The following is a 17,316-nucleotide window of genomic DNA, read 5'->3' as shown; positions in this document are numbered from 1 at the left end:
CTATTAAAAAGGACTTATTTATAAAATTGATAAGGTCATCATAGTTTTAATTTTTAAAAAGCTGCAATCGCATCTTAATTATTTCAATTGTGGAAATGGAATATAGATAAATAAGTAGATTTCGAATGTAAATAAAAAAATCAATATTAATAGAAATAATCGTGTTTAAATCGAGATATTTGATGTCAAAGTTGGCACCTTTAATACACAAGCATAAGGAGTAAATACTCGTTTTTCCCCATCTAATCCTGAATTTGATTTATAAAAATTTTCTATGAATTTCTATTTATGAAGATTGTGAGGTTGATGGAAAGAATTATTCCGTTCTGATTGAGAGTTATTTGAAACATTTACTATTAGTTAAATAAATTAATTTTATTTGTAGAGTTCGCTGAAATAATCAATGACTTTACCACTATGTCATAGAAAAGATAATTCCCACGATATTTCCAAATGTCCATTCCAATGAAGAATATCAAAGGAAAAATACTTTCTAGAGAATTCTTCTTCCTTGTGACTGTTTAAAGTGACCAAAGCTCAGATAAGCAATCTGTAGAAAAAAGAATAAAAAATTAGTAGATCCTTGCTGAAAATTGAAAATTTGTCCAAACCCTAAATTACACTTTTTTACTTTATTAAAGAATATGGTACACCGGCTTATGTTGGATACTTCGTGGTCTCAAACGTCAAAACCAGCTTACTGATAGAAGATCACGATGGCTCAAAGAAAAGTATCTACAGACTTACTACGATGATCATTGTTCAGATCCAATGACTGCCGATGCAATAAGAGTATTTGGTGGAAGAGATTGGTCGAGGACCGAGAGTATTGGTACCCATTCACCCACGAATAGTAATACTTTTCGCCAACGGAACATTAAAGGTGGAAAAGAAAAAAAGACAAAATCTATCGGAAATATTCATGGATTAACAAAGGTTCTAATAAAAGAAATAATTTTCTGAATTTATTCAATTGATAAATAATAAAAAAAACAAATTTTTGTTAGGAATTAAGCTTGAGACATCACGATTCATCGTCCAGCTGTGGTTTAACATGCTCGCATTTTCGTCACCTTACTGGAAGTCGAGAATCGTTAACTCGAATGATTCCGTCATCACCAAAATTGAGCAACGATCGTATACCATTACGTAGTTCATCTGGTTCAAGTGAAAGGGTATCTGCAAATCTTCCTTATTCGAGTTTACAAAGGTAATCCGAAAATATTTTAAATGGCACAAGTCTTGCAGTATTTTTTATTTAATAACTCATCGACCTTAAAAAATTTGCAAGTTCCAGTTTTAGTGAACTTAATTTACGATTAAATCTGAAAACCTGATACGTAGCTGACATTAACGATTTCAAAACATTCATTCTATAAAAACTATAACAAGAACAGGAATATTGCCACACTATCAAGTATAATATAAAATTTCACAAGATAAAGAAATAGCTGTTTTCGGTAATGAAAAAACAGTACTTATTTGGAATATTGTTCTGTCTTTTTTAATGCCATCAAACTATCTTCTAAATACTAATTATGGTTGTCTAAAAACATTTGTATGATAAATGTATTCAACGATACTTTAAAAATATGATAATAAAATAATAATTCGTACGATATACTCGACGAAATTCGAAGTATATCTAAGCAGACAATTTTTAAGTAAAAATATCGTCAAGATAACGGTTTTCCAAAAAACCATAGTTCAAGATAATAATTATATTGACATAGGCGATAGATTTTTTAGAGACGGACTTTTTGAGCTACCTGCAATGTTTCCATAATAATTCTATCAAACAAAAAAAAAAAAAACAAGTTTTTGTTATAAAAAAAAGTGTCAAGTGATCAAAATCGTGTTTATTTATTTTGTGCAATGTATTTTTTTTTTTTACAAAAAGATATGATATCCAAAAAAAGGAAAATATATAGCATTGCAATTGTAAACAGTGGAAACTACCATTAGATATGCGTCATCATACGTGTGTAGACTTGAAATTTTTTTCGGGGAGAACCGAGTGGGGTCAAGTGTAAAAATTTGTCGAAACTTAAGACTTGATTATATGTCAAAGATTATTTTATATACTGTAATCGATTTTCTGACCTACGCGGCGAGAACTATTGGCCAAGGTTAACAACGAGGATTTCTCACCATCCTCCTCAAAATCACCGGGGGGAGCCATGTTGGTTATCTCGGAAGCCAACAACCGTGGGAGTCACGAGAACTAATACGGGAGCCTAACTCAGTCTTAGAAATGGTAGAGGGGTGCGGTCTACCTGATTGGATTATGAAATACGTAACCAAACCTGAGGAAACCATCGTGAACCAAGTATAATGTGTTACATACGCCCATATCACATTGCGACTATACTATAGTAAAATACCTATGTCACAAGTATCGTAAGTGTAGGAGCAAACAGTCTACATGTGAGATATGTATTTTGTATAGGGAACCATACAGCGATCTATCCGTGACCAGGTCTTACACATACGTTGCCATTGCAATAATAATATATCTCAACATTATTATTATTGTTATTATTTACAGCGATCCATTCGTGAACTCACACCTACACTTTTATGTGTGGTGATAGTCTAACCATCACATGCACATTGCGTAGTGAGAATATAATAATAATTATTATTATGATAAGAGAACCATATAGCGTGATCATTAGCATTAGTCCGTCATTGGAAATTCGGGCAGAGTTTTACCAGGACTTAACGTCTAATACCTAGAGAACCTTTACGAGAGATCCAAACGATGTCGAGAGAACCAGTAGTGAACCAAGAGAGCCAGTCAAGAGAAGGTAGTGATCTGTTCGAGAGCCAGACAAGTTGTGTCGTCTAACGACGACGTTCAGTGCTTAGCTGCTGTGAGCTCTCACCCCACTCAGTAGCACTCTCTTACCTATCGCCCCCGGACATGCGCAGCACGCTTTCCTAGCCCGCAGTTCGATAGGTTTACGATCGGGCTTCGTATGCAGCCTTCGGTGAGTTCATCTCTTCGATGGAGGAGTGGGGCATTCGCCGTGATAAGGTTTGGTGTATCAAGACATCTTATAAATATCGAACAGGCGCTCCTTTGATGTCATATATAATAGTCTTGACCCTACACAGAGCCTTGCGCTAGTGATCCTTTATTTATCAATAACCAACTCCCATTGGTTATTAACACGCAAGCGTTAACAAATAAATAATCTGTATTCATTCTGATGATTATTTATTTCGAGAACCCACGAAATAATAAATTTCGTTACAATACTAATAGTTTAATACTTGACTTTTTTTAGATATTATATTTTTTTGTAAAAAAAAAAAAAATAAATTGCAAAAAATAAATAAACACGATTTCGAACACTTGACACTTTTTTTTATAACAAAAACTTGTTTTTTTTTGTTTGTTTGATATAACATTTTTTTTTTAAAATTATCCGCGATGAAATATAACATAATAGAACAAAGGATTATTTCTGTTTCTCCCATAAAATTCATCATAAGATAGAGCTTAAGGTTGAATTTAAGTCCCATCGCCGAATAACTTTTTTGTGCCAAAAGAGCTCGCCCCAGCTCATGATTTTTCAAAATCAATTGGTGCCTTCTATGCCTAAAATCTGTGTCCGTTACTATCACATCTGTCGTAGTGTACCCGGCCTATACGAACACACACAAATACGACTGCAGCAGTAAAGGGAAGTAAATTTCGGAGTTAATTAATCATTTGCGATTGAATATCTTCTAAAAAAAGTGGTCGAAATTGATGTTTTTTTTCAAAAATTTTCGTAATGAAAAGAACTAGAAATCTGAATCAAATTTAGTAATTTCGAGTAGAGGGGTTTTTAGATACAGATCAAAACGTGAGTTTTTCCGTTTACGGCCGTGTTGAATCGGTCAACATGGCTGATATGCGGTACGAGACGAGATTCAACAAGTCTCGGTATCGGTCTCGCTCGTTCGCACCAGGTCTCGGTCTCGGTCTCGCAATTTTAAGATTTTAGGTCTCGATCTCAGTCTCGTCTCGCAGGTATCGCCGGGTCTCGCTTTTATACTAATATTTTTTCGTACAAGTAAAATATAGAGAATGAAAACCAAATGATTAAATAATATTATATAAATATTTTATTAAAAATTCATGTGACATGAAAAAAATCAATATTATATTATCTAATATTTTAAAATAATGAAATAAATCAAATAAATATTGAATTATTTTAATTCATATTTTTTATCAACAAAATTAATAAATTAAATCATACAAAATTATAACATGAATAATTTTTATAATTTTTCCGAAAAAATATAAAAAGAAAAGACAAAAATGTTCAAAGTTGAAACTTTAAATTTCAAAAATCAATAAAATAGTTAGACAAAAGTGTTCAGAAACTCCATAAACAAATAATAGATATTTTTTTTCTTTATATTCATTGATGTGTATTTTTCTCTTTCCAAGAAGTAAAATACTGCTTTTAAACTATTAGTTTAGGAAAATATAATTGGCGTAACTTTACAATTTTCATAGATACATAGGGCTTGTAAATATCTTGTTGTGACTGTAGCGTTTATAATATTTGACACATTTAATTTTTATTGACACATTTAATTGAGACATCTAATAAAGAAATTCAAAGATCATCAAAGAAACAAAAGAATCTCTTGATATTAATAAAATATAACGTAGAGTGAGATATATAGCGAGTGATAAGAAAGTATGAGAGAGATGAAAAATTTCTGTCCTTAAACGTAAAAAGGCACAGTCGAAAAATTCATTTACTTCTTAAAAATAAAATAAATGATTAAATAATTTGGTTTTTTTTTTATAGCAAAGCTTGGTACAATAGAATTTTAGATTATAAAAATCATTTATTTTTATCGTCATCATCATATTTTAAATAAATTTTTTAAAATTGGCGAGGGATGAGGTTACCTCTATTTGATGTATATTAGGCTCGGTAGTGTTTTTGCGCTTTCATTTTTTTTTTTTTTTCGGTATTATTATTTTTTTTCTCACTCTCGACACGAGGCACTTCCGTGCCTCTCGATTGAGAGTTATTAAGTTATTAAGCTGTTTTTAGCAAAGTGCTAGAGGAGTGTAAGGCAGTCGATAACTGTCAATGAAATTGTAGAGACTTTGTATACCATTCAAAGAAACCGTCTACGGAAAACTTATTGCTCATTTATAGAATTATTTCTTCGTGAAATACAGTTTTTTAGAAATTTTTCGCCCTTCAATCTTCGACTTTTTTTTTTCTTGAAAACTATACTGAATCAGAAAGTAATTTTTCGTATCGGCGATAGGGATTTCAAAGACGCTTCTTTTGAGCTTAATATCAACTCGCTGCGATAATGCTTTCACGAGACATTAAGTATAAAGCTATTGATTAAAATTTAGTAAAAAAATTAGAAATGTGATAGTTCTAAGATTGTCGTAAAGACCCTCTATTCAGCTAAAATGAAGCTTCTTCAAAAAATCGAGAGCTCAAGCAACTGTGCCTGCCCTGGGGGGGGGGGGATTTCAATTTCTTTTTTAGTATATTAAAATTCGTGAATACAAATTTATTTTATTCTCCATCGTTACAATATTTTTAGATTTTAATCATTCTTTATTCTTTATTTTTCTGGTAAATTACTTTTTCTTAGATTTCCTTTAGAATATTAGGGGTGGGGGGTAACATAATTAATATGTTCCCATATTTATCGTATTTTTCATTATATTCAGTTATTTTTCCATGATATTTTGCTATATTTTTGTATATTTTCCTTTATGTTCACTGATATTTTCGCCATATTCATCGTATTTAGATTAATTAAGGGACTTAAAAAATTTCCCGGAGGAGGGAGGGAAAAACATAATAGATATTTATCAAGCAGACTTCGTAACAACACAGCTTTCTATAACGTTAACACTGACTACAATACCAAATCATCAACTCCTCATCAAGGTATGGTTGATTTAATCAATGAGATTTGTCGTAAAACCACGCTTTTTGATAAAATTTTTCAACGTAAAAATATTTCAAATAGGTATGTTGGTGAGTGTTTAAGAATTGCCGAGATCTAGATGCTCACAATGCATATTATCTATTTACTCAACGTTTAAGATACAAAACTTCTAAATTTTCCCTTATCTTTAATTTAATTATATTTAATTTAGTATGTTCTGATATTGTTTAAGTTTTATAATTCAGCTGCACATAGTCGCTGTTATTAATAATAATTATTATTATTATAATTGTGAAATTTATTATTAATGTGATGCTTAAATGTACTGTAGTCTTATCATGGTTTAACACTCTGGACTTATGCAAATAAATAAATAAATAATTATTTATCGTCTTTATATTAATTAAGAGACTTAGAAATTTTTCGGGGTGGGGGGGGGGGGGTCAAGAAGAAAAGCAAAAACAATAGGAAATTAAAATTCCCTAAAAAAAAAGTTGAAACGAGTTGTTAAAAAAGTTCTATTTGAGCGTATTTATCGTTTTTTCACTAAACGCTTTTTACACGATGTCTCTTGATAGTATTGAGTTTATATCAGGCTTAAAGAAAAAGTTTTCAAAATCTTCATCGCACATGCAGATATTTTCCTTTTGATTAGTTATACTTTAAAAAGAAAAACAAAAAGCTGAAAAAAAAATCGTTTTTTTTTTTCGTAAAACCTGTAATTTCTAAACAGATGATTTTTCAAATGGGTTTTCGAGAACGCTTTATTCAAGCCCAATACAAAGTGGCTGTGGCTATTTAAACAAGAGTTATCATACGTACGCCGTTTTTCAGCCGTGACATTGCCTTAAAAACGTCATAAATGCATCCATTCTGGCGCAAAATCATTTTTCATGAATCAAATCGTATAGAGTTGAACTCAAGGAACAAAAGACATACTATGATTGGTAGTCTAATTTCAAATTGCCAAATATTAAATTCCTACGTATCCCAGGTAGAAATTCGGTCTCGTAGCAAACGAGCTGCAAGATATACGCGAGATATACAATGTTGCAGCAGACTCCTAAAAATTCATGTAGCGAGCGAGCTGCAAGCAAGTTTGTGAACACAATTTAGCTTTATTGTACAAAAAAATTACAACCCTCTAGATGGCAGGTTCGGTTAGGTAAAAGATTCAACGGGTGGGGGTCATAACAATAATAATTTGAAAATTGATTCTTCTTTCCATTATTCAAAATTCTGTGAATAATTAATCTTCATCAGTAGATGATAACGGTTGTGAAAAAAGTGGATTCCAAAATCCTGATGGCGTTTCATACCTGAAATTATATTCTAAACGATGTCGAGAACATGTGTTTTTACGCTTATGCACTTCATCACCACTGAGATGTGAATTTTCATACTTCTTTTCACATTTTTTACAGACTCATCTTTTTAATTTCTTTCGTTCTGATTTTTTACAAACTACTGGACCCTCAAAAACATAGTGAATAGTTTTTTTTTTTTCTGGCAATCTGTCAACAGAAATTTATTTATGTTGTTGAATTATATATGTAAAATATTCTTTGATAACATAAATTACATGAAAATTGACAATAAATTTGTTACCGACCTGTCATAATTATAAAACCGATTTTTTTCGCTGTCGTCGTGATGTTTTTGGGGATTGTCCAGACCATTTCTGGAGTAAATCAGTGTGGGGATTAGAGTCGTAGGCAATGTCTTTATGAACAGATGTATTTTCGTCAATTTTAACATTTGTTGTTCATTGTCGTTAGATGAGTAAACTAAATTATCATTTCATTCGTCTTGTCTGTCTTATCAGAGACATTATTTAACAAACAATCATTCGTATTTATAGCTGAAAGAAACTGAGGCTTGATTTTATTATGAATTTTTTGTTTGTCCTCATCCCAGGTACAATAACCCGGCACAATTTAATTTTCCTTGACATATTTAATTGACACATCTAATAAAGAAATTCAAAGATCATCAAAGAAACAAAAGAATCTCTTGATATTAATAAAATATAATGTAGCTACATATAATGATATATAGCGAGTAATAAGAAAGTATAAGAGAGATAAAAAATTTCTGTCCGTAAACGTAAAAAGGCACAGTCGAAAAATTCATTTACTTATCAAAAATAAAATAAACGATCAAATAATTTGGTTTTTTTTTTATAGAAAAGCTTGATACAATAGAATTTTAGATTATAAAAATTATTTATTTTTATCGTCATCATCATATTTTAAATAAATTTTTTAAAATTAGCGAGGGATGAGGTAACCTCTATTTGATGTATATTAGGCTCGATAGTGTTTTTGCGCTTTCCTGTTTTTTTTTTTTTTCGGTATTATTATTTTTTGACAAAGTCAACATCCGGGTTCAGTGAAGTTTGGCTACGGTAAGCTGGATCCGGGTTTCTTGACTCTTTTTGGATCCAAATCGGATCTGGGACGCCGGACTTTAATCGGAGATTATTTTTTATTTCATAGTTATCTCTGGGTTGAGTCAGGTTTGGCTAAGGTAAGCCGGATCGGGGTTTCTTGACTCTGTCCTGATCCGAATCGGATCCGGGGCGCCGGACTTCAATCGGAGTTTAGTTTTTTTTTTCAAAGTTATCTCCGGGTCCAGTCAGGTTTGGCTTAGGTAAGCCGGAACCAGTTTTTCTTATTCTATCCTGATCCAAATTGGATCCGTAATGCCGGACTTTAATTGTAGTTTGATTTTTTTTCAAAGTTAACCTCCGGGTAAGGCTTGGCCGAGATAAGCCGGATCCGGTTCCCCTGATTTAAAACGGATTTAATTTAGAAGAATTTGAAAAAAAAAAAAAATGAAATTCAGAATGTCATTTCATTTTTTGATAATATTAAATACATTGCTGCTTACAAAAAACATTAATCATATCAAGTTTTTCTATTGTAATTTTTGAATAACTTTCTACGCTTGTAAATGGCTTTTAAGTTTATCAATTCCATGTACGCCGCCATGGTCGATAAGACAGTGTCGCCGACTTTAAACGGACAAGCCGCGAGATCAGATCACAAAAATTTCAGGACACGGGAATAAAAAATAGCGTTATTAATATACGTGCCCTTCGTGGCATAAATATTGGTACGGCGATGGGACTTGGAAGCAACCTTAATATAAAGTTTGACTTTTATATATTGACATATATATCGAATTTATTTTCTATACGGTTATTTATTTTATAAGCAAAAAGTTACTAATTATGAGTCATAATTAGAAATTTTTATTTATTCATTGAAGAAAATAAATATAAATAATGAATAAGTGATAAAAATAATTATTATATTTTTGTATATCATATCAAAATATATAATATTTATAATATTATATTATTGATTTTTATTTTATTTCATATATTATAATTCATTTTTAAGCACTCAAAAAAAATTATTTTATATTGACATTTATATTTTACTTCGACTTATAGTTGAAAAAATATATTATATATATATACAATATACATTATATGTATATAAAACACATTTTTCAAAATGCCTGCAATTTGCCGCCAATCCTAAGCTTGGAAAAAATGTGAAAGGAAATGTTAAGGGAGGGGGTATTCAAAACTAAAATAGGGAAAATCGCGATGGGAACGAACTTGGCTGCAATAGTACCGCCCCCAGGAACGAACTCGGATTTTTTTTTAGCCTTAATCCGGCTTGGGAACGAGCTCGGTACCAGCCGAAAATAAATAAAAATCCAAAGAAATAAATTAGCTAAGGAAAGATGTAGCTAAGGAATTGATGTTACCAAAAAATTATGTTTTAAAGAGGTATTGTTGCTTAGAACATGATTTCTTGGCAGCCTTATTTCCTTAGCTATTGCTTTTCCTCAGGATTTTCATTTATTTTACGAACAAAATTTATTTTTGAACAATAAAAATGTCCAAGGAAAAGCAGTAGCTGAGAAAAAGATGTAGCTAAGGAATTAAGATTGCCAAAAAATTATATTTTAAGGAACATTTATTTCTTAAGACATAATATTTTGGCAACCTCCATTCCTTAGCTACATCTTTCCCCTAGCTACTCTATTCCTCGAAATTTTTATTTATTCATTAAATGATATACATGTAAAATCATTTTTAAACGATGAATATGTCCAGGGAAAAGCAGTAGCTAAGGAATTAAGGTTGCCAAAAAATTATGTTTTGAGCAACAATAACTCTTTAAAATATAATTTTTCGGCAACCTTACTTCCTTAGCTACATCTTTACCTTAGCTACTGCCTTTCCTTAAACATATTTATTTTAAAAAATGAATTTACATGTTTTTTATTTATAAAATAAATGAAAATCCCAAGGAAAGAATGTAGCTAAGGAATTAAGGTTGCCAAAAAATTATGTTTTAAGCAACATTAATTCCTTAAAACATAATTCTTTGGCAACATTAATTCCTTAGATACATCTTTCCCTTAGCTAATTTATTTCGTCGGATTTTTATTTATTTTCGTGAATGAAATACATGTAAATTCGATTTCAAACGATGAACAGTTCCAAGGAAAAGCAGTAGCTAAGGAATTAAGGTTCCAAAAAATTATGTTTCAAGCAACAATAACCCCTTTAAACATAATTTTTCGGCAACTTTATTTCCTTAGCTACTGCTTTTCCGTAAAAACATTTATTGTTCAAAAATAATTTTCCTGTATTTTATTTGTAAAATAAATGAAAATTCTAAGGAAAAGCAATAGCTGAGGAATTAAGGCTGCCAAGAAACCATGTTCTAAGCAACAATACCTCTTTGAAACATAATTTTTTGGTAACCTTAATTCCTTCTTTACATCTTTTCCTCAACTACTAATTAACGTTAACGAAAAATTATGTTTCGGGCAACATTTATTTCTAAAGATATAAAATTTTGCCAACCTGGATTCCTTAGCTACACCTTTTCCTAAGCTACTCTATTCCTCGAGATTTTCATTTATTTTATAAATAAAATACTTGTAAATGTATTTTTTAACAATAAATATTTCAACGGAAAAGCAGTAGCTAAGGAAGTATGGTTGCCGAAAAATTATGTTTTAAAGAGTTATTGTTGCTTACACACAGAGAAGGATATGTTAACAGTTAACATATCCTGTTTAATGTTAACATATGCCATGTTAAAATGGGTGGTGGCTGATAAGTTTACATTAAAGATATATATATATTAACATTAAACATACGTATCTTAATAGTTAATATGCGTATGTTAACTATTAAGATATCTGTAATTGACACAATTTGAAGGTTAGGCTGATAGTTGAAGACATTTACGTATGTAAATATGAAAATTGAATGTAAAGTTAAGAATAAATTTACAAAAAAACTAAATTTAAATAAATTTATGACAACACGAGTACATATTATATTATATTACAATTAGAATAGTATCACAATATAATGTCAAAAAAAAAAGATTACAAGAAGTAGAAAGGCGCATCAAAATATTTGGCCGCGTAAAGATACGTATGGTAACTATAAACATACGTATGTTAACAGTTAAGATATCTATGTTTATTGTTAATATATATATCTTAACATTAAACTTTTGTATGTTTAATGTAAACATATTGGTATGTTAACTGTTAACTTATCCTTCTCTGAGTGCGGCTGTAATTTTCTTTTTTTTTTAAAGCTCTAACTTTATTTAAATTAATTTTATTGAGTGTTGTACAACATAATTGTTTGGCAACCTTTATTCCTTAGCTACTGATTTCCCTTGGACATATTCATCGTTTAAAATCGAATTTACATGTAGCTAAATTCACTTGTATTTCATCCGTAAAATGAATGAAAATCCTAAGGAAAAGCAATAGCTAAGGAATTAGGGCTGTCAAAAAATATGTTTTAAGCAACAATATTTCTCATGAGGGGCGATGGAATTTTTGAAGACGCGTTGTTTGAGCCTAATACGAAGTCTTTACTACACTTTTATCAAAAGTTCTTGCTTTCCTAGTTTTCGAGTAATTTTTGAAAAACGCTATGACTTTCGAGAAAATCGTCCTAGATACTTCGTACAAGACTTAAAAAGCATATGTGGTAAAATCCTACAACTTTTGGTCGAAACTTTTTTTGAAAAAAATTACAGTTTTCATAAAATAGTAAAAAATAGAATTCTTGAAATATTTTTGTCTCTTTTGTTTCGAAAATAGAAAAAAATTGACTATTGGAATCAGGATAAACTTTTTGAGGGGCGATAGAGTTTTAAAAACCACGTTTTTTGAGCCTAATATGAAGTTATTCCGTTGATTGTAACAGAAGTTATAGCTTGCCTTAACTTGAAGGAAAAAAAAAAAAAATCGATTTTCAAAAAATAAAAAAAAATGTACTATTATTGTATTGTTACTTTCAAAAACCATTTAAGAAATAAAATTTAACACGGCTCTAGCCGGAGTATTGAAAATTTTGAATTTTCAACGGTAACGCGGGCCACACGCCCCAACAAACGTTAACAGATCTTTTTTGCCATTGTTTTCGTCTTTCATAAGACCAATAACTTTTTTTTTGACTCGTGGCATATCATAAACATTATTTGGTGAATAATCAGATGTATCGAATCTTCCTAAATTTGCCTCCATTTTTTCATAAATATCAGGAACTTTGAAATTCAAAATGAGTGAATCAGTATCCATGTAAAGTGCTTCGCCATCATTGTGGTTGAAAATTTTTTTAATATAATTGTAGTAAAAATCATAGATCCAGATATTTGAAAGATCTAATATTGTAAATCCAGAATAAATTGGCTTATGAAAAATTATTTTTACTCGTGACAATTGCAATGTCATTTTCATAAATTGAACACCTGTGAAAATTTGGTTTTGCCATCAATGATTTGGCTTCATAGCGACCTTCCCATTTTGTCGCTATTTTAACATCTTTTTCTTTTTTTACATTTTGCATTGTTTTACCATACACACTGTTCATCAATTTTGAAAATTTTTTCAAAATCTGTGGTCTCTTGCTGACGCATACCATTATTAATATCAATATATTTTTTCAGCCATGAGCTTCGTTTAATTTTCAATATACGATGAATTTTGTTCAACTTCATGCCAAAACCCTAATATAGTTTTAAATTTCTATAATGTATGACATAATTTTTTTTTGGATATAATAATGCCATTAATTTTGATTGCTTTAAGTTTGGTGCTGTGAATTGCTCTGGACACAACGGCAAATCTTTATGCCATTCATGTAAATATTTCGGATAATCCAAAGATATATCCAATTTCAGACTCATCAGATATTTTTGGTACATCAATATTTAAATCATCTTCCCACTGGAAACCTCCATAAGGCAAATATTGACTCATGCCAGCACCATATAAATTATTTACATCAAAATACATGATATATGATACTTTTTCTTCTGGATTGTATTTTTCACCCATATACCAATTGTTGGCTTTGGCATATCTATTCAAACATTGTGCAACACGACCTCGAGTTCCTTCCTTAATGAAAAAATGCATAGCTGGATCCGTCAAAAGTTCAAGTTTCACTCCTGTATATTTTAACATTGCATCAAATGCTAGAACTGGTGCAATAAAATAATGGAGTGTATCTAAACTGTACCTATGTTGATTAACAGCTCAAACGAAAATTTTCAAAAATATCTGACAATGACAGCACATCTGTTTTCAAATATAAATCAGAATATTCGCCTAATGTCTTTATTTTAAATTTTTCCCAAATATTTTTGGTATGTTCATAGTCTGCATCTGATATATCAGAATTATCCAATTTTGAGGAAAATTCTTTTTTTGGTGGAAGAGGTTTTTCATTTATTTTGGCCTCTTTTGGTTGAAATATAAACATAAATTGGTTGAGCCCAATATAGATATAGATATACGTTGACGTATGTCATCTTATATTTATTATTAATTATTATTAATAACATTGCAATTTTATTTCCAGCCATGATAATGCAATAATATGGCAAATTTCTGAGTAATACATTACTGGTATATATTACCTGAAATAATTATTTTTAAGATTATATACTTGAACTCAAAACAAATAAATGGATTAAGAAATTATTATACTCAATATCTAAATTAATATTGATTAAAATTTTTTTCAGAATTCTTGTAAAGCTTAAATGAATATTGAAAATTCTCTCAAATTAGAATTGTTTATTGTAATTTTTTAAATGAATAAAAAAAAAAAAAAACAAAAATATATTTATTGACGATATTATCGCAATTATCGTAATTATCGTGAAGGTATTATCGTATCGTATCGTCATATCGTCACGATAAAAATTTACATTATCGTATCGTCTATCGTGATTATCGTATCGTATCGTGATTATCGTCTATCGCGGCAACACTAAATTTGATTCTTAAATGATTCAGCTTTACAATTTTGGTATGTCTCGCAGCTTCATTTAAAAAGATATTCCGTCATATGTTAATATTGTACGAAAATGTTGATATGATGCAACACGATTTGTATGTATTTGTGCAGGACGCAAAGCTGCAGTCACACACCACAAAAAACAAAAATTATCTCTATTTTCTATATTCAAAACTGTTCTTTTTCTTATATCATCAGGCATTTTAACAAACGTGGAAGCACAACCACGCAACGGTTGATATTTGCATACAGTGAAAATAATGCTCTGAATTTTTTTTAAACTACAGCCAGAAATACTAAGATTGAACTCCTCAATTTTCTTTAATAATGGATCGAAAAAATGTCCATCAAACCACTCATCAAGATCTGTTGTTGGAAGTATAACTTCATTATTTGTAATAAAAGATTTTATTTCTTTTACTTCTGTATCAGCTTTTAAAACCTTATATACACAATGTAAACATGAATTGATCTTGAGATTAATTTTCTTTGTAATTTTTCAACTATAGTTGTAAGTCTAACTACCACTAATTGTATTCTTTTTTTACACCCACTGAATTAGCTGAATTTTCCAAAAATTTATTCAATAATTTTACATTTGCACTACCCCATTTGATCGTTGGATCAATTTTTCCAATAGTATTTGCAGATGGATAACCCACGCTCGAAATGTTAACAAGCTTCTCACACCTTTCGATAGAATACATTTTTAGATAGATAATTTTTTTAATAATCAGAAGAAAGTAGTTGACGTGAGATTAACTGACTAATGAAAGATGAATAATTTACCATGCAATCAACATAAAATATATTAAATAAATGGAAGAAAGAATACATTTTTCTCACTGAGGCATTTTTTTTACTACTTCTTTCCACGCGTTTGCTGTGGTAAAGTGAACTATTACCTCACTCTCCGCTCCACACGTCTTTTTCACTTTACCGTGCGTAAGTTTCATTTTACCGTAAAAATCATTTTACTGGAAATTTCGGTTAAAGTGAAAAAGACGTGTACAGCGAAAAGTGAGATAATAATTCACTTTACCACAACAAACGCGTTTAAAAAAGTAGACAAAAAATGCCCACGTGAGGAAAAATATATGTGAGATTAGCGGGTGAAGCAGAATTTTATCAAACACTGCGAGTAAGGCCCGAGACGGAGTGGAAACATAAGACAGTGGCAATCGAGGCGAAACGCAGCGGATGTTGGAAGGATGACACGCAAAATCGTGAAGCGCTCCACATTTTTTTGAAAAAAACCAGAAACTTAGAAAAAATAACGAAGTTCCCCCGCCGGGAATCGAACCCGGGTGTTTTGCTTTTCGGGCAAACGCCTTGACCACTAGACCAAAGGGCTTCTTATTTTTTCTAAGTTTCATCAAGTCAACTCCGACGTCCTTCTATGCGTCAATTCATTTTTTGAAAAAAACCAGAAACTTAGAAAAAATAACGAAGTTTCCCCGCCGAGAATCGAACTCGGGTCTTTTGCTTTCCGGGCAAACGCCTTGACCACTAGACTACGCGTTTGATAAAACCTTACTTTACCCCCTAGTATCACAATATACTATTGTCTTGAAAAGAAAAATAAAAATTTGCAAAGTAAGCGAAAATTAAAAAGTGATGCATGATTGAGACAATGGATCTACAATGATCACGCGTGCTTGTTGTACGTCACGAATCATGTTTCAATTCCCCGTTGAAATCATTGTCTCTACGTCGGACGTGATTTATATTATTTGAGAAGTATAAAAAATATAGTCGACTTAACTTTTTTGATTACTCTCCATTTTTTTATTTTTGAATACATTCGCTGAGAAAATTTTTGTAACTTTATGTGGGATTGTTGTTCAAGCGAAAAAAAAAGAATGACGACGTAAATTTACAAATTATTTCAATGATTTATTCCATTTATGTGATCGAGATTTTTTGTCGTGAATATTGTAAATTTTCAATCAATATATAGCTTTTTTTCCCAGAATAAAGGCTGAAAAAAAATTTGAAAAATTTACCTTTATTCATTGTCTGTTTTCAAGTATATTCAACATTAAATTACTGTGTAAATGTTAACATTTTGAAATCACTTACTCATTTTACAGTTTTCAGTGATGAATAAAAATAAAATAAAAGTGATTCAAAAAAATGTAAATTTTGCAAGGTGGAGAATGGAAACACATGATACAAGTAAAAAATGTAAACTGCACGGAGAAAAATATACATATGCCAATCAATTAAATAATAAATAATGTAAATTAATAAATTAATTATTAATGTATTAATATATCTACATAACAATAAAATAAATTATTTGAAATCACCCGCCCGAACGGTGATTGTCCCTTGTAAGCTCCGCCTTTTTTGGTTCAAAATTATTTTATACCGGTGAAAAATCCGGTTAAAATTTCTCAAAAAATTAAACACCGATAAATTAACAACCTTAGATAGCCATACACACAGAGATTGAATGATGCCTTCTTGTATTGATATATTCCAAACTACCGCTCTATCTTTGGTATCTTTTTTTTATATTATAACACAAGATTCCAATATAACTAAATAATAAATTCATTTTCATTTGATAATCAGACATCTTAAAGTCTAGGAATCGAGTATAATTATGATCAAAATTTCGATTGAGTAGATCAGAATAAATTAATAATGATAATATATAGCTGTAATGTCTCAATTGTTATTTTTAAATCAACAGCAACAACAACATTCGATTTTTCATCAGTTATTACAGGTTGATTAGGAATTATATTTTCATGATCAAAATCATCAAGATGATGGAAAAGTCGAAAAAATATAAAATCTGCGTATATATCATTTGAAAAATTATATTATTAATCTTTAATGATGCACGTGATAATTATACATATTATATATATGAGCAGAAACGCCAATTCGAGACATCGGTTTGGATAACCCATCTTCAGAACTTCTTGAAATTTTGACAGATTATAGTCCTCGATAAAATACACTTAGCAATTTTTTTTTTTATTTTTTGGCAGTTA

At 30.3% G+C, this 17,316-nt stretch overlaps 1 protein-coding gene across 4 annotated transcripts in view; it reads left to right on the top strand.

Annotated features, from left to right (window-relative positions):
* LOC122855026 (1-phosphatidylinositol 4,5-bisphosphate phosphodiesterase epsilon-1-like) overlaps positions 1 to 17,316 on the top strand; it is a 119,819-nt gene that overhangs the window by 88,827 nt on the left and 13,676 nt on the right. For all 4 annotated transcript variants that reach the window (XM_044156136.1, XM_044156135.1, XM_044156138.1 and 1 more), the window contains 2 exons: positions 642 to 936; positions 1,008 to 1,210. In XM_044156136.1, the coding sequence (XP_044012071.1) occupies positions 642 to 936; positions 1,008 to 1,210 (498 nt within the window). The remainder of the gene's footprint in view (positions 1 to 641; positions 937 to 1,007; positions 1,211 to 17,316) is intronic.

This window comes from Aphidius gifuensis, linkage group LG4, assembly GCF_014905175.1.
Source record: "Aphidius gifuensis isolate YNYX2018 linkage group LG4, ASM1490517v1, whole genome shotgun sequence".
In the NCBI taxonomy this organism is placed as follows: Eukaryota; Metazoa; Arthropoda; class Insecta; order Hymenoptera; family Braconidae; genus Aphidius; species Aphidius gifuensis.
The sequence above is the reverse complement of the archived record's forward strand: the minus strand, read 5'-3'. Positions and strand labels throughout refer to the sequence as shown.